The sequence below is a fragment of the Uloborus diversus genome, chromosome 6 (assembly GCF_026930045.1).
Source record: "Uloborus diversus isolate 005 chromosome 6, Udiv.v.3.1, whole genome shotgun sequence".
In the NCBI taxonomy this organism is placed as follows: Eukaryota; Metazoa; Arthropoda; class Arachnida; order Araneae; family Uloboridae; genus Uloborus; species Uloborus diversus.
In genome coordinates, this window is record NC_072736.1 from 14,972,805 (window position 1) to 14,997,365 (window position 24,561).

General features: G+C 33.2%; 1 protein-coding gene across 1 annotated transcript in view; it reads right to left on the minus strand.

Annotated features, from left to right (window-relative positions):
* Nucleotides 1-9,624, minus strand: part of LOC129224235 (DNA mismatch repair protein Msh2-like) — a 78,438-nt gene extending 68,814 nt beyond the window's left edge. The window contains exons 1-3 of the mRNA XM_054858660.1: nt 9,563-9,624; nt 8,661-8,729; nt 1,864-1,896 (exon numbers count right to left, since the gene is read on the minus strand). Of these exons, the coding sequence (XP_054714635.1) occupies nt 1,864-1,896; nt 8,661-8,714 (87 nt within the window). The 5' untranslated portion in view covers nt 8,715-8,729; nt 9,563-9,624. The remainder of the gene's footprint in view (nt 1-1,863; nt 1,897-8,660; nt 8,730-9,562) is intronic.
* Nucleotides 9,625-24,561: the final 14,937 nt, after the last annotated feature.

Below are 24,561 nucleotides of genomic sequence, written 5' to 3' on the forward strand. Positions count from 1 at the left end.
TATAAATTCAATGAAAAGTGTACCATTGTGGCCCAGTGATGGGCCACTATGAGACATTAAGTAGGGCCTCAATGGGACAGCTGAATAATCACTGTATTTTTATCTCAAGTTTAATACGTACTTTTAGCTAGTTTATTAAAGAAACTTAATTTAATACGGAGTTATTAAAAAATTACAACACCACGTAATACAGACTGATTTTTTCCACAATTCCAATGAAATTTTTTTTTTCATAAATTTGATGGTTTTGAGGTCCTGTGTCCCCTTAAAGCATATTTTAAATGTTTAAAACTTTTTTTTTACATACAAAACAATTTTAATTACAGTAAGCAAAAAAATATATATATATTAGGATTTAAAAACAGGAAAAGAATAAAATAATAAATGCCAAATATTAATTGATAATTAAATAATTATTTTATACAAATAAACATACATTAATCATAATCATAAAGTGCTTTGAAAAAGTACCATGTTTGGCAACCTTATCAACAACTAACCGGTTTCTAGCTTTGTTTAGTACAAAGCTGTGTAGTAAGATAAAAAGTTCACTTGTAATAATTAGTTAAAATATAAATACTTTTAAATCAAGCCTATTTTTTTACTGTTAAATTTATTTTTTGTAAACTAAAACAAGCAGTAGATCAGTATACTACACTTGCTTACTGCTGCTTGGGCCACAATGAGACGTCTCATTGTAATCCAAACAACAAAATAAAGATTTTTGCTTCATGTCATTAAAATAAACCATGAGTTAAAAATAATCTAGCTGAATAATAGAAGATTAAAGTGTCCATAACAACGCAAACTACAACACTTATCTTAACTATTGAAGTTTTTCAAAATTATGATAGATGCATGAAATTATCCAAATGGTGATCTGTGTGTCCAAACAGTAACTAATTTTTTTTCTACAAAACAAAAGCATAGAACAGCACGGAACTAGGAATTCTGGGAAGCATTTTGGTTATGTTTACTCCTCTTATGTGGTAATAGCTGACAGAATTGTATTTAGTTTTGAATTTACAATGTTTCATTGTGGCCCACCCTCCCCTATATACTTTATAGACAGGGCCGGATTTGGAAGTGTGGAGGCCCCGGGGCAATGAAGGAGTGGAGGCCCCTAATCAGGGTTCGAAAAGATCATCATATTTTCGAAAATATCCGATACTTTGATATATATCAAAATATTTTGATACATATGTATATATCCAAAATTTTCGACCCGTGAAAGTTAGGACATTTTGTAAAAATTTTATTGTGGAAGCCCTTTGTTGTGGAGGCCCCGGGGCACTAGCCCCGCCTGCCCTCCCCTAAATCCGGCCCTGTTTATAGGAACATCAGTGTGATTTTGTCTAAAAACCGGGATGTTCAGCAAGCATAATGATAAGTAAACTTACATGCCTATGATCATACGTTTACTTGCATTTCAGAACTAAAAAATGAAAGCATTTTATACTCACATTTGGAAAAAAAAGGTATGGGGAGACAGTATATTTTAATGAAACTAAAAACATTATATTTTACGTTTAAAAAAGATTGCATTCTCAAATAACCAGAGTAGTAGGAGAGGTCAGATTTCCTGTGCCTTTAGCGTATTTTTCAAATTTACTTTGCTTTCCACTGATTTTCTAGCCCTCTTTTTAATTTCCTGGAGCACTCCATGATTTCCCTGATCTTGTAGGAACTCTTTTCAAGATGTTTCAAAAAAGAAAATTTAATTGCTTTCTCACTCTTCAAAGCCAAAATTGTCAATTAATTTTAAATAAATACATTTATTGAAATGAATTTCAGCTATTTTATTTTTTAATCAAATGGATATCTATGATATGAAAATAATATCCCTCCAAATTCATCACTTACATTTCTTTCATAGATACGGCAAGTTCCTTTAGCCTATAACAAAAAGAAAAAGAAAAAACACAAATAATGAGAAATTACAAATAGATTTCAATAATTATAATACATAACACATTCATCAAATCTGTAGCCATATTTTACTTTTCATAACGAGTCCTTCATCTCTTCATCCTAAAACTCAACTCCGACAAAATATTTTGTATCGCTGTCATGATTTCTATCTTTGTGACAGAATTAGCATGGACAATAACTATTTTCAAACTAATTGAAGTTATACAACTGTGTTGCATAAAAAAAAAAAAAAAAAGCACATCTCAAAGACAATTTCAATGTTTAGCTGGATATTAGCTCAGAAATCCTCATAAATAACAGCCGATGATAGTAACCTGCGTGTTTCAACATTGAAACTCGTGCCACGGCATAACAGTTTGATAATATGTTTTGGTAATTTTTAACATGCAGGGAAAGGCTTTATTATGACAAGGCTGAACTTGATCCGGTAACTTAACTGTGTCACTGGTAAGACTGTCATTTCAGGGGAATGAAGTAGCAAAAAAATGGTCAACAATGAACACTACCTACTGTCTGACCATCGATTACATGGAAAGGCTAATATCCGGTTTATAGGCGGAAATGGACAGTTTCTATTAGTTTATAGGGGTGTTAGTTGGTTTGTTACAGATATGCACTTTTGCCTCTCTACCATTTGTGTTCAGTAGAATTGTTATGGAGATGTGTATCGAGCTGGCAGTATTTGAGGTTTATTGAATATTCAATTATTCATTTTTCGGAATTGCACATACGTTAGTGTTACTCGTATATCAGAGAAATTGTCACAGCTGCTATGTTTTAGCATTTTTTTATCAACTCAAATAATAAAAGTAAAAAATATATATAGAGAGAGCAAATATATAAATAGAATAAATGAAATAGATAGCTTTGGAAATTTCTAAAATTTCGAGGTCTCGGGGCAATTTCCGCATTGCCCATGTAATAGCAAGATCCTGGGATAGGGGCCCTAGGTTACTGCTCACCGTATTAATTGCTGATAATCATAAATAAATTACATTGCTCCTTACTACCTAAGTTCCTCTCTTTTGATCGGAAGTTATTGGGTGCAGCGGGTATGGCTTTGGATACGGATTTAAAATGTTCAACTGGCTATATGTTTTAGTTGTTTCTTCTGGAAATTTGAGACTAGTATTTTTGGAAATATATTTTGCTAACTTTATTAGGGATGCTAAAAGCTTCAGGAAATTCCCCCTACTCCTTAAATTGCACTGAAAGTAGCTCCATATTCCCAGATTAATTATCAGTAAAGCAGAAAATAATTAACATCAGTTAAGTTCATTTGAACTTTTTATTTCATTTTTTTTTCCTCATTTATTTTCGCGAGAAAATAAAAAGATTTTGTTAAAGCGGGGCCCCTGTTGGCGATGGGCCCAATTGGGCTCTTTTGCTCTATTTGGCTTAAAGCCTGCTTTGATAAAAAATATTTTTAAAACAGCACAGCTAAACGTTATTTTCCTTAATAAAACAACAGGGTGGCGACAGGAATTGGAAAAAAAAGTTCCCTGACTTTTCCCTGATTAATTTTACCAAATTTCCCTGATTTACGTTACCAATGATAATGGTTTCCTTTCTTTGCCCTACCTAAAAAGCATTGCATATTAAATAAAATGCAGTGTTTAGAATGGTTTAAGCAGTTAATTAAAAATATATTTTGAAAAGATGCATCCTTTTTCTTTGGTAAAAATAGTATATTTAATTATCGATAGAGAAATATTGTAGGAAATCTAAAACAAATGCTTTACTTCCAGGAACCAGTTAACATAAGAATTCTAAGAAATTATTAAAATCACTCTTAAGGACATATCTAATCATGATAAAACAAAAAAATTTAAATGGAAATAATCTTGAACTGAATTTTCAAGCAGTATAATTGCTGTTGCAAGAATAACAAGTGATAGTTAATGAATGTACAGAAGCAATGTAGTTTAACTTACGTAAATAATACTGCCGTGTGCAGGTAAACGACAGTATCTGCAGATATTAGTTTTCCAGATATTTCAAGAAATGTGTGGCGGATTCAATACTAACAATAGCAAATGTTGAAATTAGACGTTTTTTTCGCGCCCCTTTTTCAGCGGAACCCAAATAAGCCAGTATGTATAATAAAGATAACGTATAATAGATGACAAAAATGCAAAAAAAAAAAAAATAATAATAAAATGTGCAGTTACTGCCCTTTACTTGCACATGGCAGAATAGACATATTTATGTTAAATAAATTGAAATCTTTCAACAACCAGTCATACTGAGTTATTCTCTAATCAAGAACTTAGGTTTTAGTGAATGAATATAGCATTTTAACAATTAAAAAATGGTAAAAATATTTGCTTATGTACACAACTCAATTTCAAATGATTTCATTAGTTATCAAAAAAAATTCTTAGATTACTTTAGTAACAAACAATATTTAAATTCAAAAACAATTATTAATTTCAAAATGTATATGTATATGGTTTTAAAATTTAAGAGTTTTAAAGTCTGAAAAGAAAAAAAAAAAAAACATTGTGTTCACTGAAGTGACAGCGAATAACCATGCAAACCGTGGCAAAAAAAGAGAAAAAAATGACTTTAAGTCAAAGTTTAATTTTAACTATTAAATTAAAAACTCCAAATGATAACTTTTAAGATTTTTGAAGTATTAATTTAAAAAACAAAGATTTTTTCCTTGAAATTGTGATAACAGTATGCTAATTACTTCAAGAGTAAAGGCAAGACAACAAAGTCATTAATACAAATACAAAAGTGACGACCAGCAACAGGCTCTGGGCCCAGCTAGACTGGTCCTAGTCAATTTACAATCCCCAGTGAAGATCAATGGCCCTCTTAAAACTGTCTACTCCTTTACTCATTACCACCTCTTCCGTTAAGCTGTTCCAAGGTTCCACTACCCTGCTAAAATAATAATTTTTCCTAATATCCATGTTAGCCTGAGATTTAAATAGCTTAAAACAATGACCCCTTGTCCTGTTTTCAGTGCTAAACTTTAGCCCCATAACATCTTTCGTTTTAATAAATTTAAACAGCTGAATCATGTCCCCTCGGTCTCTTCTTTGCTCAAGACTGTACATTTTTAGCCTTCTAAGCCTGGAATCATAATCTAAGTGGGAAAGTCCACTTATTAGCCTTGTAGCCCGCCTTTGAACCCTTTCCAATACATTAATGTCTTTCTTAAGATAAGGAGACCAAAACTGAACAGCATACTCCAAATGGGGTCTTACCAAACTTCTATATAAGGGCAGAAGAACTTCTTTAGATTTATTTGAAATAGATCTATTGATAAACCCAAGCATCTTATTGGCTTTGTTGCTAGCAATGCTGCACTGTTGGCTAAACTTTAAATCCTGACTTATTAGGACCCCCAGATCAGTAACTTTGTCTGCCTGACTAATGACTGAACCTTGCAAATAATAACTTGTACACTTATTTCCATGCCCTAAATGTAGCATTTGACATTTCCCAACATTAACAGCCATACCCCATTTATCAGCCCACTCCGTAATATGATCTAGATCCTCTTGCAGCTGATTTGCTTGTTCGTCATTTTCTACAGTCCCCATAACTTTGACATCATCAGCAAAACAATTCATGTTCCCAGAAATATTTTTGTGAATATCGTTCATAAAGACAATGAACAAAACAGGCCCCAACACTGATCCTTGAGGAACCCCGCTTAAGACCTCACTCCAATTAGAATAATTTCCCCTTACAACTACTCGTTGTTTCCTTCCGGTCAGCCAATTTTCTACCCAAATGAAAGTTTTCCCTCCTATTCCTATATCAGCTAATTTGCTAAGTAGAGCAACATGCGGTACCTTATCGAAAGCTTTTTGAAAATCAATGTAAACAACATCTACAGGCTTCTTATTGTCCAAAGCCATGGTAACTTTGTCATAGAAATGTAATAAATTAGTTGCACAAGATTTACCTTTCCTAAAACCGTACTGAAAACTAGTCAATAGATTATTAGTCTCTAGAAAATTTACTATCTTAATTTTCATCAATGTTTCAAAAATTTTGCAAACCACCGAAGTTAGACTCACAGGTCTATAATTTCCCGCACTCCCTTTAGACCCTTTCTTGAAGAGCGGTGTAATGTTAGCCAGCTTCCAGTCCTCTGGCACTGTCCCCGAATTATAAGAAGCATTGAAAATGTTTGCGATTACATCTGCTAATTCCTCTGCACATTCAACTAAAATTTTCGGATAAATATTATCTGGCCCCGGAGCCTTAGTCTCTTTAATTTTTTTCAAATGAAGTAAAACGTCATCCCTGGAAAATACAAAGTCCTCAAGCTGTACTATAGCTTGTGTCTTGTTGGTGTCAACTGTTGAGATACAGTTATCGTTAAAAACACTCAAAAAAAAGTTATTAAGAACATTAGCAATATCACTATCGTCCTGAATTAAAATTCCATGCTCATCAACCAGTGGCCCAATATGACTATTTCGAACTTTCCCCGAATTAGCGTATGCAAAAAACCTCTTGGGATTCCTGTTTATGTTATCTGCCAGTCTTTGCTCCAACTCTCTTTTCTGAATCCGTACCAAATACTTAAATTTACGCCTTGCCTTACAATATTGGAGCCTATCTGCACTGTGACCTGTTTCTCGAAACCTATGAAAAGCAGCTTGCTAGTAATTTAGAGCGTCTTTAGTTTCCCTGGAGAACCACATTGGCCAAATTTTAGTGTTGACACCCTTTTTCCTAAAAGGAACATGATCCCTAACCGTATTCGCTAGATTTTCCTTAAACTCTGCCCACTGAAGATTCACATCGCTATTGTCCAATCCAGAAGAAAAAACTGCTTTCAAACTCTGCCGAAGTGCCACAAAGTCAGTATTTCTGAAATTGGACACAAACCTAAAATTCTCTACTTTGTGCATATCAAATTTAATCCCAAACCTAATACTGTTGTGGTCACTATCTCCAATGTGTTCCCCTACACATAGCCCCTGAACAGAGCCTTCCATGTCGCAGAAAACTAGATCTAAAATCGCGTCCTGTCGAGTACCCTGAGTTACAATTTGATCTAAGAAACAGTCACCAATTACTTTCAAAAAATCCTCTTCTATGCTATTACTATGGTAAAAATTATTCCAATCAATTCCTGGAAAATTAAAATCTCCCATTATGATGACTGACCCCTTGCTAGAAATGTCACTAATAATACTAAACATCTGTTCGTCTTGACCCTGGCTTAAGTTGGGTGGCCTATAAATATTCCCCAAACGTAGTTTTTTGTCCTTATTACTAATCAACTCCAGCCAAATCATATCAATCTCATTAGGTTTATCATTAATTACCAATTCATTGCAAATTAAAGTGTCTCTGACATAAAATAAAACCCCACCACCTCTTTTACCTACTCTATCTTGTCTAAACAAATTATACCCAGCAATAGATAATAAATCATCATCACTTTCGGTAGCCCATGTCTCGGTAACTCCGATAATATCCAACCTCTCGTCTATAATTATGCTTTTCAATTCTTCCATCTTGTTCCTAATACTACGAGCATTTGTATAAAAAACCTTAAGTAAGCCCATCTTACTTTTATTTAATGCTGCACGATTGTTTGAATCCCAAGTGTTAAAATCTTTTCTCTTATTAGCCACCCTATTTCCGTGTCTACTAAAATCCCGATCGTTAGTACCCTTTCGAATTCTGCTCCTTAAACCATGCCCCCCATTCCAACTTAGTTTTTTGATTCTGAAGCCTCTAAAACCAAACCACTAACCATTTTGACCCCTGTAGAGCTGAGATGTAGGCCATCCCTAGCAATCCAATCTCGTTTACATCTACTCCACACATCAATAAACCTGATACTACGCTTAACGCAAATTTCCTTGAGTACCAGGTTCATACATCTAGCCCGTTGGTTTAACCAACTCCTATGCACTCCATACCTGGGAAGCAAACCAACCACTTGGACATTTGCCGAACAGTTGGTTGCTTTGTCCAACAGGGAATCCCATTCCTTTGTAAACTCATCATTGTTACTATGGCCTACATCGTTAGTTCCCACCCACAAAGTCACTACATCCTCTTTATTAAATACCCCCTTCTTTTCAGCAACCCTATTTACATCTCTCACCTTTGTTTCCCAGTCAGTCGCCTCAGCAATAACTTTCCCCTTTACCTCTGGAATTTTCCCACTATCTAACACACAGCTAATTCCCACATCCTTTTTACCAACTTCCTCCTTTAATTCTGGAATATTCCCACTATCTAACACACAGCTAATGCCAACCTCCTTTTTGCTAACTTCCCCCTTTCCCTCTGGAGTGTTTACCCCATCTACACATGACGGCTTCCCCATCTAATGACGGCTTCCTCTTTACATGTAGGGTTGTTTATTTTTTCGTAACTCGGAATGCTTGGAAAGAAGATTCAAGCAAGGTAAAATAAACAACTTTACATACGCAATCTTAGGAAGCTCATCCTAAGATTGAATACTTGGACCTTGAGGAAAAAAGATGCACTAATATGCGGCATTGTATAATCGCATCGCATTAATTTTACTTTTTTAGAACAAATAATTGGCGGAAAATTCGTAGGGAATTGAAGTATTTCATTTAGCAAGGAAAATTTTTTTTTCTTCATTTGATCAATTTTCCCTGAATTTTTGCTATTTTTTCAAAATTCCCTGATATTTCCCTAAGTGATGAAGTTCCCTGACTTTTCCCTCATCTGTCGCCACCCTGAACAATATTGAAGTGCTATCTTACCTGAGGAAGATTTTTATAGTATGTAATAAACTCTCCAAATGCACCGTCAGACATTTTAGAGATGGAAATCTGAAAAAAAAAAGAATTTGTCATAAAAAGTTAAATAACACAGGGGCCTGAAAGAAAATTGAAGCTACTACATTGTAACCATAAATTTGCTATATATTCAGATAAACAAAAAATGTTTGAAGTTATTGCTTGAAGTTCAATTTACTGCTGTAACATTCACTTAAACGATTTGACACTGGACTGGAATCAAAAACCTAAAGGTGGGGGAGGGTGTTGTCATGGCACAGACTGCAACATAGAAATTCTTAGGGAGGATTCTTGCTCTTGGGGGTCTTAGAGATACTTAAGGGGTTCGCCCTTATTCTTGGGGGGGGGGGGGCTAGCTTGAATTGATAAAGTCGCTTACTCGAACTTCTGATCAAAAACTGGTTTTCAATATTCAAAAAGAGAAGTTTTCAGAATGTGTAATTTTTATTTCAAACCAAAAGAATAGATTAATCCAGATCCAGATCTGGTCTGAATTTGAAACATTTTCGATTATTTTCAGTAAGTTAAGCTCGAAACAGCAGTCATCGGCTGAAATGACTGAGCTGGCGCTGTATTTCATGTATTTTTGATTATATTATTTTTGGTTAGTATAAAAATACTGTGCTTAAAAAAAATAAATGTTTCATGAATTTCCACTTCAGACATTCTAATTAAATTTCCTATGTAAACTCGAGAAGTAATTTCTTAGATTCATGTAAGTATGTTTTGTTTTAAATGTAAGCTTCGTCTACGGGGAAACGAAACCTTAAAATGCCACAACATTAAAAGTAGTACGAGAGAGTTACCAAATATTTGGTAAAAGATGAAACGTAGAGATTAATTTAAAAAAAAAAAAGAATTCCTACCAAAAGCACATGTCATTCAGATTTGAAGTAAACAAACAAAACAAAGAGACCGCGCAGCTCAGATTATTACTTCTTCTTCTTCTGGCGCTCAGGCGCGGTGATGTGTTGAGGAGGTGTGGATACAGAGTCCCTACTCTCCACAACGCATGATTAGTATAATTAGAGAGGAATAATAATTTTTAGAACCTAACAAATGCATCCAAACCACAAATCAGAATAGGTCCATGAACAATATGACAGAACATGGCCCCACTGAATACTTAAAGGCCGTGGCAATCGCTGAAACTCATGGCAACAAAGAGGGCGCCACTGGCTACCCCTGTTTTTGTTTCCACTTGGCGTGATTGTGGGCGTTGGCGCTTTGGCATCTGTGAATACTTCTCGACTTATTATCGGGCGTACGTCATTTGACGAAAATTTTAATTTCAAAAGAAGGAATGAAGAGAAAAAGTGCTGAATAAACATTGTATTACAAAGGTGAAGAGCATTTCTTATTGCTATTTTAATATCATATCAAAAATTACGCGTAATGAAAAAATTTAAACTAAACACAGAAAACATATGATTTTTTTAAAAATATTAATGCGTAATTCTTAATATATTTTTTCAAACGCGCTTTTTTTTTTCTTTTTTTTTTTTTTTTTTTTGAAAGCTTTGCAAATAATTTTCAAATTTTTTATTGAAAATCCCCTGGGGTTTCCTTTTTTGATACAACAGTTCTAAGATTGATGATATATGGCAGGCAGCCCTCATTTATAATTTTACATGCTCATTTACATGCGAATTTTTTCTGCTCAATAAATTACATCGAAAAAAAAAAACACGCTCCGCAATCTGTAAATACATTCATTTCTCAAAACTTGAGAGGGTCATTCATTGCCCCTTTTGACCCTGATGGGGATTAGAGGAGGGGGGGTAGAGGAATTTACGTTAACAATTGCCATTCTTTTCGCTCGTAATGTAGTGTATATTTTACAACGAACAGACTTTAATTAAAAATGTACGCTTCGGAACAGGCCCGACATTTAAAAATTTTCCGGGGGGGGGGGGCAAAGGTTTTGTGTTCGGGAAAAACAAAAAAACACGAGCAAAATGCCTAATTTTAGTATTTTTGTAAAATTTAGGGGTGTCATAATTGCCCCCTCCCCCCGTGATATCCCCACTTGACAGGCCTGGTTAGGAATAATCTTTTTCAAATGCAGAAGAACAATAGAAAAGTTAAAAATATGATGGCAATTTAAGAAAATGAACCATTAACATAATTTTAAAAACATTTAAAATCAGAGTGCGGCTAATACATGGTTCTACAACGGGTCCGTGATTCTCGCACCAATATTTTACGAACACCAAAACAATGTCATTTATCTTTTTCCCCTTCCATTTTTAGCACATCTCATGTTATAATAACATTAGTGTAGATTTTAGTAGTATATTTGTGCACAATACGCATAGAAATGCACAAACGTTTAGTGCACAAGAGTTATTTCGAAAAAGTGCAGATTTTTTTTCCTTACGAAAGGAAATTCATAGCATAATCAAAAAATAAATAAAAATAACATGGAGCTAGAAAAAACTTTCATTTTCCCAAAGCTTAGTTTTTAATTAATTTTTTTAAATGTCCGATTTTGAAAATAAGGCGTGGTCTTTATGACGTCACAAATGATGTACTTTGGCGCATCTGTCTACTGCGTTTCTACGTTATGATGATCAAGAAGCGAACTACATATTGCACTCTACGCTTACTATCAATCATATAATTGCCAGCACATGTGAGTAAAGAAACTAATTGAATATTGTGCTCCGTGAGTGGCATCAGTGAATGGCATTTCATCATTTGTGATGTCATCGGCAGAAGCGTAAACTATGAAAGCGCACCGATTAATGCATTTTTTTTTTTTTTAATATTAAACTTAGTCAAGTTATTAAAAAAAAATGGTCAGACCCTATGATTTTAAAAATGTTCTTTCAAAAAAAAACCCTTAAAATTTCGGAAACGACCTTGTTGCTTCACACGCTTTGAGCATTAAAAAAATGTATACATATACACCCAATCCTCTTTTTATGCGGTGAATAAGGACCACATAAAAAATCGTGTAAAAAAAATGCTTGAAACTTCACCAGTAGCTTTAAAAAGTTTTCGCAACTGAGTTAAAAAATATTTTTTATGCAGTGGATAGGGACTCGTAAAACAAGTCTCACGTAGAAAATATCCAAAATGTTATATTTAAACGAAAAAAAAAAAAAAAACAAGCGATGATAATTTTGTCGACTCCCGAAAAATTTCCCGAATTAAGAAATTTTTGGAAGGTCACAGTGACTTCCCATTGGATGTCCCTGTCGACCCTTGATGATACTACCACGCATTCGTTTGATAAATAATTTCCGCTCGTTTTATAAATAATTTTTATAAACTACACAAAAAAAGACCTCACAAAAACAGGTTCGGTAGTACACACACACATCGGAAGGCACACAGACCGGAGAGCGTTCACTTTAGCTCAGGTTCTATCCCCACCCCCAGGCTCCCACCTTACCTATAGCATCCCAGGTGCCATTACTTCAATATATTTTTCAATTGTTATAAAGTGTTCACGCAGTAAATAATCTTTATGATAAAGGTCAGATTCGGCCATAAAATATGTATCTTATTTACGGCCTCGTATTACCTATTCTAGAAAATCAACAATCATATTATGACGGGTGCAAATTTCTTGGTCATTTCCATTTCATTCCATTTGTAGAAACAAGAAACCCAACGAGTAGGATCCTTTAGGCAATTCATGATCGTGAATAACTTAATTCGAACTCAAGCAGCCAAAATTCAAATTATTAGTATTTTTAAAAATTTATTTTTAACATTTAACAAATACATGCAATATGGAAAGAAACTCCTCAAATTTCTACACATGAAATTGAGAAACTAATTTTTTTTAAAAATGGGGAACAGATTATTTTACAAAATATCAACATTGTTGATATTTTGTAAAAACCTAGCAGGGGAGAGTTCCGCACAAAATTTATTTTGTCCTTGCAAAAGCAAAACAATGATATGAATTTTTTTACTTGCCATTTTTAAGATAATTTTAAACATGCATTCGATTTGCGATAACTCGAATGTAAAAAGACCGACGGAAAGCTTCGACTTATCGAAAGTTTGACTTAACGCCAGTTTTGGTTTTTGATATTTTAATGTTAAAAATCATCGAATATTTCAATTAATATATACATATAACAGATAAAATTACAGAACGTAAGTTTTTTTAGCACAATATGCACAGTTTAATCAAATATATTGATAGAAAAAAAAAAGAAAAGCATGCTGGAACCACTTGAATAGAGCTGATTCTACTTCAGGAAAAGTGCACATCTTCATTCGTTTCAAATTCTGATTGCAAGTGAAGGTGAAATAATTATTCTCCCATAGTCACTTCTTTCTTTCTTTCTTTTTTTTTTTTTCGTTCTTTCAAAATAAATTTCGAGTAATCTTGGAAAAAACTTCGAGTTGAAGGAAGTTAACTTCGAGTTATTTAAAATAATTAGAATGGAATTAAAGACAAAAGAGTCAGGACTTGATAAAAACTTCGAGTTATAGTAATATTTGAGTAATCGGACTTCGAGTTATCGCAAATCGACTGTATTTTTAAGAAAATCAAAATATTTAGCGATGTAAAATCCTGTAAACATTGAATTCTAGTCATAAAAAACTATTTTCTACATTTGAAAAATGAATGAGAATGAGCTTCGAACTAAAAACTTTGCAAGAAATTTGATCGCCAAGTTTGGCGAAAATTAGGATATGAATTTTCTGTTGGAAAAATAAAATACACACACACAGTAAGTAGACCGTCAAGTATCTGCAAGAGTCTAAGATCTGCTTACAAATTTTTGTAATCTTGTTCTATTTGTATAGCATTAGGAGCAGCTCTAAATATCTAACATTTATTAAAATAAAAAAAAGGTCGGGAGGGGGGTAATTTTCCGTTATAGGTACGTAGCCGTGCATTTTTTAAGCTGGCGATTAGTTTCAATTTTATTTATTGTCAGGGACTATTTCAAGTTACATATAAAGTACTTATTTGGCGATACCATAAACTATTTTGTCTTTTTAAAGACTTATAAGCGAAGCAAGCCTAGAAACAAGATCAAAAAGTCCATTAAAATAAAAAATAATCCTCTGAATAATTAAGTTTCTCCATTAAGCGTAAAATAATCCAACAAATGAAACAAACTATAAATGAGCATGTAAAATTAAATTAAAAGAAATTGCCAAACCAACTTTAGATGTGTGTGTAGGCATGTGTGTTTGTGTCTGTGTGCAGGCAAGAGTGTGTGTGTATGTCGGCGTATGTGTTTGTGTGTGTATGTCGGTGCGTGTGTATGTGTGTGTATGTGTATGTATGTGCGTGTGTGTAGGTAATGAACGCAACCTGGAGAAGGTTTTCGCTAGAGGAGCAGCATCGGGAGGGGCCTGCCGACGGTGGTGCTACAGAGGGAGGCGGAGGGAAAATAAAATCATAGGACATCAAAACAGTCAAGTGAGAACAATAAGCAATCATGATTGCTCAAAAGAAAAGTAGAGAAGCATAGCCAACAAAGAAGAGAACCAACAAAAGAAAAACGGAAAAGAAATGAAAAGGGGGAAAAAAATACGTGTTCAGCACATGTGAGGCGAACGACACAAGTCGTCGACAGTAATGAGGGATCCGAAACATCTCTTCATTACAAAAGGATTCAATAGGATTGGTGTAGTTCCTCAGGAATGGAATAATATGTTATCACGAAATACATTGTGTTTAGGGCGAAAAAAAAAAATCCTTTATAAAAAAAAATCCAGTTTATGTCGGATGTTTGACAAATTTGGCACAGAAGTCATTTGATGATCAAGAAGTCGCATAGGGGAGTTTTCGCCCCCTTTCTATGGTGGGCAGATGCCTACACGCAGGACTTTTCCTTTTACAAATCGAGTTTTCCAAATTCGACACGTAGATCCTTTGATGCTCAAGAACTCCCTTGGGGTTTTCGCCCCTGCCGATGGGGAACAACATACAGAAGGTTTTTCCTTGTACAAATTCAGTTTACGTCGGAACTTTGCCAATTTTGGCACATAGGTCTTTTGATGCTCAATAATTCACATAGAGGCTTTCGCTCCTCTCTATAGGGGCGAAACTCTCCACAGAGGGTTTTCTCTTTCACAAAAATCTAGTTTTCGCTGGATCTTTGACAAATTTTACACATAGTTTTATTTGATGCTCAAGAATCCACATAGGGGAGTTTTCTCCTCCCTATGGGGGTGGAAATTCCCCTAAAAAAGATTTGTCCTTATACAAAATTCAGTTTATGTTGGATCGTTACACAAGTCATTTGATGTTCAGGAATTCATATAGGGGAGTTTTCTTCCCGCCCTGAGGGAGGAAAAACCACATAGAGCGTTTTCCTTTTTACAAATTGAGTTAGTGATCTTTGCCAAATTTGGCACATAGTTCCTTTGATGCTCAAAAATTTACAAAAGGGGGGTTTTCAACCTCCCCTCATAAAGGGTTTTTCATTTGACAAATTTAGTTTACGACGGATCTTTTAAAAATTTAGTACAGAAATGCTTTGATGCTCGAAAACTCACGTACGGGATTTTTCGCCCCTCTAGAAAAATGGAAAAATATCTTTTACAAATATCCAGTTTATGTCAAATCTTAGCTAAAATAGAAACATAAATTTAACATTTAGCAAAATTTGGCACATTGAGAGGGGTCAGGGTCCTTCGACTCCTCCCGTAAAATCTACCTTGAATTACAATGCTCAGATTTCGTGCACTTTTTTCTCTGTAAGTATTTTTTTTTAACCTTTTGTTCACAATATCTGTTAAATGCATAGAATTTTCGTAAATTAAAGTTTTATATTTTCTGTTCAGCAGACATAAATAAGAAAACAAAATTTACAAAAATACCGATTAATTTACAGATTTTGATGAAACGAACAATTGTAAAGGCTTTACTATCCTGAAATGCAACTAAATAGAGCAGTTTATAGCAGTGCTTCTTGCAGCCACACCACAATTTCGAGATTCGACTCTAGGGCTATTCAAGGTGTATTACAACCTAACTTCAGAAGTAACTTCCCATGAATATATGAATCTAGGACTCGACCGATGCATCGGCCTGGCCGATGCATCGGCGCCGATGGTTCAACAATTTAGCCATCGGCATCGGCATCGGCGGCCGATGCTAACTTGCGGGAAACATCGGCCCATCGGCCTTAAAAAACATCGAAAAGCCGATGGAATTGGCCGATGTTTTTGGAAAAAAAAGGACCTTTGCTATTTTACTTTTTAATGCAAAGTAAATGGAGTTGTTTTCATATAAAATTATTTACTTAAATTTCAGTATGAATTTCTATTTTTAGTCATCCCTAGAAGAGTATTTAATACTACATTCAGGTACCAAACAAGATTGCGTTGTTTCTTGCATCAGGATGTACGTATGTATCTGTCATAAGTCATAACTCAAAAATGATAATCGGTAGAAGGTTAAAGTTTCCTATGTGGGATCTGCGGACGTTCCACTTGTGCACTTCCCTTTTTGTTTTCGATCAGGTGTTCTGGAAAGCCTGTTTACTCATTTTTTGTGGCTATTAATTACTTATTTCAATGCAAAACTAATATAGCGTCTCAGACTGACGATCATTTGGTGATATATTGCCGAATTGGAGACCATGGAAACAAATATGAGATGGCGAAACCGATTTTTGTGTCATTTTATTAGATTCCCGTTGAACCGACGGTAATTTTTAATTTTTCGATATTTGTAATATGAATCACAGTAATGCAGTCTTTTCTGTATTGCTTCGTCGGAGTTACAAGTTTGGGGCCCGTCGAAATACATTTTGGGGATCACAGAAGTTGTAAAACATTTATCATTCGCATTTTTGTAACTCCTTCGGTGGCCCAATGGTTATGGGGCCTCTCGCGCAATTGCAACATTTGCTATATTTTAAATCCGCCATTGCACGTCAAAACAAACTCGGGTGCAAGTTTTGAAAGGGTTTTCTGCTCAATGTTTATGATTATTTTGAACTCTATTTTTACGACTATTTTTTAAATTTCCGAGAACACTTGCGTGCTCCTCCTCCCACTCCCTCAATTTCTGAAATTAAACTCTAGTTGCACTTCTGAGTTGTTTAAAACTAACACCATTCATTAAATTAGTGGTTTTTTTCAAACTTTATCTATTGTTTAGACAGAATTTAGGGCATTAATATAAGAAATTGATTAAAGACGTTTTGAATGGTGACATAATTCGGAAATCAAAGGGGCTTTTGAATTTTTTTTTTCGAAAGTGCTGAAGTAGATTCAGAAACTCTTCCGAGGAGTTGGTGGTAGCTGTTCTGTACTAAAAAAATGAGGCAGCGCAGAGGTTGGGGCCGAAGTGTGGTTTATTCCAAATTCAGAGGGTGATCCCCCCCCCCCCCCACTCAACCCTACCTCGTCGTTTCAAGCATTTCTTAAATATTTAGCGATTATTTATTTTGGTCAAGAAATGTTATTTTGCGTATTTCTCATACTTGTTTCACCTATATTTCGTAAATTGCCATCTTTTTTGCATCATTAATAGCGATTGATTTTTTTCTATTGTAAGTAACTATTTTTATGTGTTTATATAAAATCAATGAATAAGTTATTTTCGTTTTTTATAGAAAAGTTTCAAGGATTTTCTATTATGCAATTTTTCAAATTTCAGAAAATTATTGTTAAATTGAAAAATTTAATTTGAACTTGTTTGTAAAGCTTCATAAAAGATTAAAAATCAAATTGTCCAATACTATGTGTGCAAACATCAGATCAAGTAGTATATGTATTCAGTAACTTGAAGTAAATATTGTGTTTGTTTATTGTATCTGCGTTTTAAGAACCTTGCTCTTTTCATGGTTTTTTTTTTTCAGCAAAATGTATGTCACTGTTATAGCTTTTATGGAAAATGCAAACTTTTCTATTCATAAATATTAAATAAGTATAAAAATATTCCTATTTTGATTTAATATTGTAATTTATCTGTTACCTTTTTTGTTTAATTTGATGACTAAAAAATGTCTACGTGCAATCTTTCCACTTTGATTGCGTAATTTGTTGACGGTTTCATAGTTCTATTCTTAATTTTTATTTAATTTAATGATTAACAACGTAATTTAATTTTTTTAACTATGTTTAGTGTACCTAAATCCAGACATTATTACAACATTACTGAAATCTTAGTTATATGCTCAATTAAAAAAAAAAAAAAAAAAAAACAAATCAATTGGTTATTAAACAGTCTCTTTGTTTTTCTTCCTTCTTTTTTTTGGCTATTTTTCTTTCTCTTTCATCATACAGCAGTCAAAAAAGGAGAAGCATAACTACACCCTATACAGATCGTACGTAGTACGAAGCAAAAGTTCGGGGACAAGCTGTATAAAATCTTACCCAGAATAGTTCACATTACCGAAGCACATCCACCTTCAAAAGGTCGCCTTGAGGGACTATGTACTTCTGCCAGTGTTCATATAACTTTTGGAAACACTCCTGGAAGCCATTTTTCGCTACCTTCTGTGATTTTGCTTTATCTTCTCCTGGCGGAAGAAAGCGGCGCGCATTTTTTTTTTTTGCTGGGAACAGGTAAAAATCACACGGAACTAAGTCCGACGAAACGTTATGTTATTCGTTTGTCATATCAGAGTATTGACCAATCGAACTGTGCATCCTCAACATGAAAGTCGCCTTCTTCCCCACGATGAAGTTAAAAGCAGCAGCGCAAGAGGCCATACAGGAGGTTACGAAAAATGTCTTCCAGTAGTGCTTCTAAAAGCTATACGAACGTTGGCAGAAGTGCATAATCGTTCAAGGTGACTATTTTGTAGATAGATATATGCTTCGGTAATGTGAACTATTCAGGGTAAGGTTTTATACAACTTAACCTCGAACTTTTAGATCATACTACGTACGTATGAGTTTTCAATTTACTATTTCATAACGTTTTTGAGTGACGCAAGATTACCCGCATGAAGACATCACAAGAGAATTTGCGATAATTAACTGAGGAGGTGTTCAAAATGGATATCTGGTTATCTATATATTCTTAGGTACATATGTATGTACAGATGTGCCGAAAAAACTAGTGAAGTATAAATTTGGTGATTGTAAAATAGGAATTTAAGTCGAAATCTGTTTTTTTTTTTTTTTTTTTTGTGATTACAATTCTTTATTCGTAGAAAGGAAGTAAAGTGAAATGAATCAATGATCCTTTAAATCCCTGACAATCTTATCAATTTATTTCTGTTTTATTTTTTTTATTTTTTTATTTTTATTTTTATTTTTTTTTTGCCATCGGCCAACGGCATCGGCCATCGGCCATCGGCAATCGGCCATTTGGAGGAAAACAATCGGCCATCGGCCATCGGCCATCTTTGAACAATCGGCCAACAATCGGCATCGGCCCATCGGCCGAAAAATGCCATCGGTCGAGCCCTATATATGAACAGGGTTTGAAGAAAAACCGGGGTAATTAAGAAAACCCCAGCTACCCTGGATTTTTTATCAAGTACCCTGGTCATTGATGAAAATTGCGGACTTTTTTACAAGAACAAATTTAATCTTGATCACTATTTCAACATTGTTTAAACTGTACTTCTTTGTTACTTTTACTTTTCATAGAGCCATGCATAACTTTAAATCCTGATCTTTTTTTTACTCAAATTTATCGCAAAAAATGTCAAAATTGAAGAAAAAAAGTAAATTTGAAAACTATTTATCATTTATATAAAATACACCGCCAGCTAACTTTTGAAAATAAAAATTACTGAAAACATTTAGCATTTAGGTGAAATATTATCAAAATTAATTTTTCTGAAATATGACCACAGCATAACTAGAAAACAGATTCATCCATACAGAAACAAGTATGTCACATTTTGAGAAAAGCTGTCCTTGTAGTCCAAAAGGTATTTTATATATCCTTCCATTCGAGAAGTTGAAAATAAAAATTTGAACAGTATTAAAATTAGTAACTATTAAGTCACAAAACAATCTTGCACACAATGATTCAAAATATGTTAGAAAATTTTCAGTAATGATTACAGCTTATGGAATCTGGAGTAGCCATCACACAGGTTGGTTAATTTTATGTGATTATTGTAATCTATCTTTTCACTTTGCAATCTTGCATTAAGCATCTATTAAAAAAACAAGATTCTCTGCTGTAGTTTATCAAAGCATTTTTTCCAGCAATGCAAAATAAATAAATAAATAAACAAAATAAAATAGAAAAAAAAAATAAAATCTTTGAAATAAATCAAGTAAATTGCTTAGTTTGACTTCCAAGGTAAAAATATATATTTTTTAATTAATCGTGATGCAGTTTTAATTCCTAACTAAAACTTAAGAAAAGAAAGGAAGATGCCAATTTTCGTACTTGGTATTATTTATTTTAATTCTAATATTTAGTTTGTTTCTGAAGTAAATGTTTCATCTTGCGGTAAATTTTGAAAAAAAAAAAAAAAAAAAAAAAAAAAACACTTTACCGAGATAGTTAATTTTTTTTTCAAGCGACCCGTGCTTTTAAAAAAAAAAAAAAAAAAAAAAAAAAAAAAAAAAAAAAACATTTTTCGTGCTGGGCCCGGTTTGGCGAATCCTGTACATTAATAAATTAAAATAATTCAATAAATAAAATACATATTTTAAGGGGAGTCAGTACCCTCTATACCGTCAATGTTAATTTGCACAGGTTCATGTACCCTTTTCTGAAAATCTATTAAAGATACAATTATGAATTTTTTTCTGTACCTTGAGTAGACTCTTTTCTTTATACTGAAGTAAAATTTTATAGAAAGAAAGCTTTTTTTTTTTCAATTTTAATTATATGTATGGAATTGGTGGTTTCAAAGCCTAACACAATTTAGTTTCTGAGAAAAAGGAGCATTTAATATCAAAAATACCATTTCGAGATATAGCAATTGAAAGAGGAAAGTCATACCTTATCAAAGTATGTTTACATTTTTTTAAAGCTTATTTTAACTTACATCTAATATGAGCACGATCAAGATCGAATATGGTCCCTGAATTTCCTACTCTCCCTTTTCTCTCTCTAAAATGCAAGTATGTTTCTTATCCCCCAGAAAAACTCATGTGAATTATATTCTTATATTCCTTAATTAATTGCAAAAAGAGTCACGTAAGTCACACAAGAAATCAATTAAGTAACACATGCATGTTTTAAAAAAAAAATTAATCGCAAAATGCCCTTCATTCTATATGATAAACTTTTACATACATTTTGATTTTAGGAACAACCAAAAAGGAATTAAAAAGAAAGGAGTTGATCGTTTTGTCCCATTTATGACCTTGGCTGCCTGAAATTAAAATACAAATAAATAGACAAAAATTACAGCTAATAATAAAATTAAGGGCGTAAAAAATTTGAAGTACAGTCAGAAATCGCCTGACGTAAACATTCTTACTTTTTGAATGATGCAAATTAATCTAGATAAAAAAAAGTCGAAAAAAAAAGTAACCCGGTGTTCAACTCCTATAGTACAATTCCCCAACCGTTGTTAAATATCATACCTTGGGAGCCAAATATGTTCGTCATTTTTTAGAAATAGTTATATAGAGAGGCAATACATTTTTTTAACATAAAAGACAATTTGACTTGTGCTAGGATTTTCTTTAATGAAAAAAATAATATAATGATGCATGTAAAAAAAAAACCATAAAAGAGGATTCTAGTTTGTTAGTTTTAAACAGAAATACCTTGCTGCTTTTAAAGGAATTTCAAAATCCAACTCGAGTAACCATGTTCTTGACTTGGGTGCAATATATCGAGTAAGACACTTAATTTGTCCAAACGGGGAAAAAAATCACTAAAAAAGTTCTATGCGTTTTCCATAATAGCACTTCTTTCCCACCATTTCGTACTGCAAAAAAACATATTTTCGTTATTTTGAAAAAAAAAAAATGATGTGCAAGACTCTTGATATTTGCAGTAACGCTGCATTTTTGCGGATTTATTTGTTGTTTGATATGGAATTTGAATTGGTTAGTATTTTTACTCTAATTGCGTAATAATTTTAAGTGTGATAACTTGATTCCATAGTTCTACATAGGAAAACTAGTTTGCTCACATATAAAACATGGCCTGCTGCTTTCAGGAGAAGATGCTAGTTGCATTACTTACATTATCTATTTTGTGCAAATTTCAGTAAATAATGAAGAAATATAAGAATCAATGTACCACACAAATGTTCAGAGATATTACTAGAATTATTTTCAAGATATGAAAATATTCATTGATATTTTTACAATATCGCGCATATTAAGACTTATAACAAAGGATAAACTGGAAGTTGTCGGACAAAGAAGAGATGCGCACTAATTTGGTATTTTCATTGTAAAAAAAAAATGAAATGTTTCTGGAAAATAACGGACAGCTAATTTATCTAACCACTGCCGGTAACATATCCTGCAAAAAACAGAAAAGTTTTTGTCCCTATAAAAGACAGCTATCTTCCCGAAATTAATCTGGAATTTTTCTGAAGAATTAAAAAAAACTTTCCAATAAAACACAGACAAACAAAACCTTTTAAACTCTTCACTAAAAATTTTCATGATTGGATGGAATAATTTTCTCTTTTTGATACTATTCACTATTTTGAGGTTGTAGAAGACCCATTATGTATAATAGAGAAGCACATACTGTATCTTTTATATTGAGAATAAGTGGGGTTTAATGGGAAAATGTCATTTTGGTTATTTGGTACGTCATATGATTGTTTTGCATATTTTGTATGCATCTTACTTTCATGTTTTCAAGAAAGAAAGTTATATACGAGGATTACATGTGTAATATTAGTTATTTTTTCCTTCAAATTCATGCTATAAAGCATGTAATTTAACACATTTGTCTTCAAATTATTTTATAATTAAGTAACGAATTATAGCAAGTGTATTAATGAGTGCTTAGAAGATTTTACATGTTATTTATTTTGCTATACACGTACTTCTTTCAACTATCTTATTTTGTTTAGAATTCGAAAGATGCAAAGATTTGTCATTGACTTTAATGTCAAGGAGTTATATACAATATAATTCAAAACACATTAATAAGGTTATTTTATTTGTTACTCTTTTAATTTCTTTGTGTTCTATTTCGTTTTGGGTCACTTCATGTTAAATCAACTACGCACTGAACGTGACCATTTCATACTAACGTGAATGATTCAGAAATTTTGCTCATTTATATCATAAAGATACAAATGATTTTAAAAAAAAAAAATCGATCTTTCATAATTCATCCTACATAATTAAAAACTGAGCGTATGTACTTATCTATCTATGTATTAATCTATATATATATCGATTTTCGAGTTACTTCTCCCGAACGCTAGTAAACTGACCATTGAACCAGGTATCGATGCATTCGTAATTTTCCCGGCTTTATGTTTGGCTATTTAACATATTCCTCTAATAATAATTAGCTCAGATATCAATTGAAAACTATTAAGTATAATACTTAGATTTCGACATAAAATCCCTATTTTTCGAAGGCTTTCCTCCATTCAAATTATCAGTGCTTCATCTCAACTTTCCGTAACAATGCTTTTATTGAAATTTGTAGCGTGAATAAAATCATCGAGAAGAAAGATCTTTTGCCATTTCTTTTATCGAACATGAACAAATAAAATTCTGGGTTTTGCTTTGAGGCTTTTCCTGTAATGGGGAGATTCAAAAATGTTTCCTCTGATTATTTTTCCGGAATTTGCCGCAAAATTTTACTGATTTTTTTTTTTTTTTTTTTTGTTCAAGCGTGATTGTTGAACACGCGTCACTTTACATATCTTTTATTTTCGAGGTAGACCGTGCAAAGCCGGGTGAAGCATTTAGTGAGTAATTAAGTTTTAAGGTTTGTTAATGTGCCTTCCTGCAGTGTTTTGAAATGATATCTCAAAGCTATGGGAGCATCAGGATTGTGTAATAGCTGACAATTGCATGCACTTTAATTTGATCAGTAACTTAAATACTGTTCGAAAATATACTCTTACAAATTCTGTAAATAGTAATTATTGTAGTAACGTAACCTGTAAATAGTTTCCCGTAATGAATATACAACCCCTTTTCATTCCGCTAAAGTATACGATCCCCTATTTCCTTTTCTTTTCATTGATAAAATTTGATAACGGTCTACGCATTTCTGGAAGCAGAAAGAATGTTGTGGAAAATTCTTCGATGTTTATAAAAGCGTCCTGCTGGATAAAGAGGGAGGTGAGTTTCGATTGAGAATTTGTGCTGTGAGTGGATTAGCTCTGTTTATTGCGAGGCATTTCGCTGTGTTGTTTTCGTATTTGGAAGTAAATACGTGTGTAAACGTTGAGTTTACAGTGTTGTGTGATATTTGCTTAATTGCTGATGAATAATTTAGCAGTTGTTGACGATATTTCCTGTACATAGTGTAAATAAATTTCCTGTGTTTTTATCAAGAACTGTGTCATCCTTTCAAGAAAGTTGGAAGTCTCACCGAATCCGTTACAATTTGGCGCACAACGTGGGGCTACTTCAGGACTTTCTTGCAGTAAGTGTGACTTTGGACATTTTTTTCATAAAGACTTTTTAAATTTGGACTTTATTTTTATGGTGATTACTCGCGCAATGGATGAACAATTAAAACAACTTCTGGAAGCAATTAATGCTGTGAAAAGTGACTTGACCGGAAGTATGGCGGCTAATCAAGAACAATTAAAAAATGATATGGCGGCTAATCAAGAACAATTAAAAAGTGATCTGACTGCAAGTATGTTGGCAAATCAAGACCAGTTAAAAAGCGATTTAACGGTGCTGAAAAAGGACTTAACGTCTAACCAAGAAGAAATTAAAAACGACCTTATTTCGGTAAAGACTGTGATGGAAAATAAATTTAATGACATAGAGCATCGAGTTGATGCTATTGAAGAAAAATTTGATACCGTTGAAAGCCGATTCAATGCTG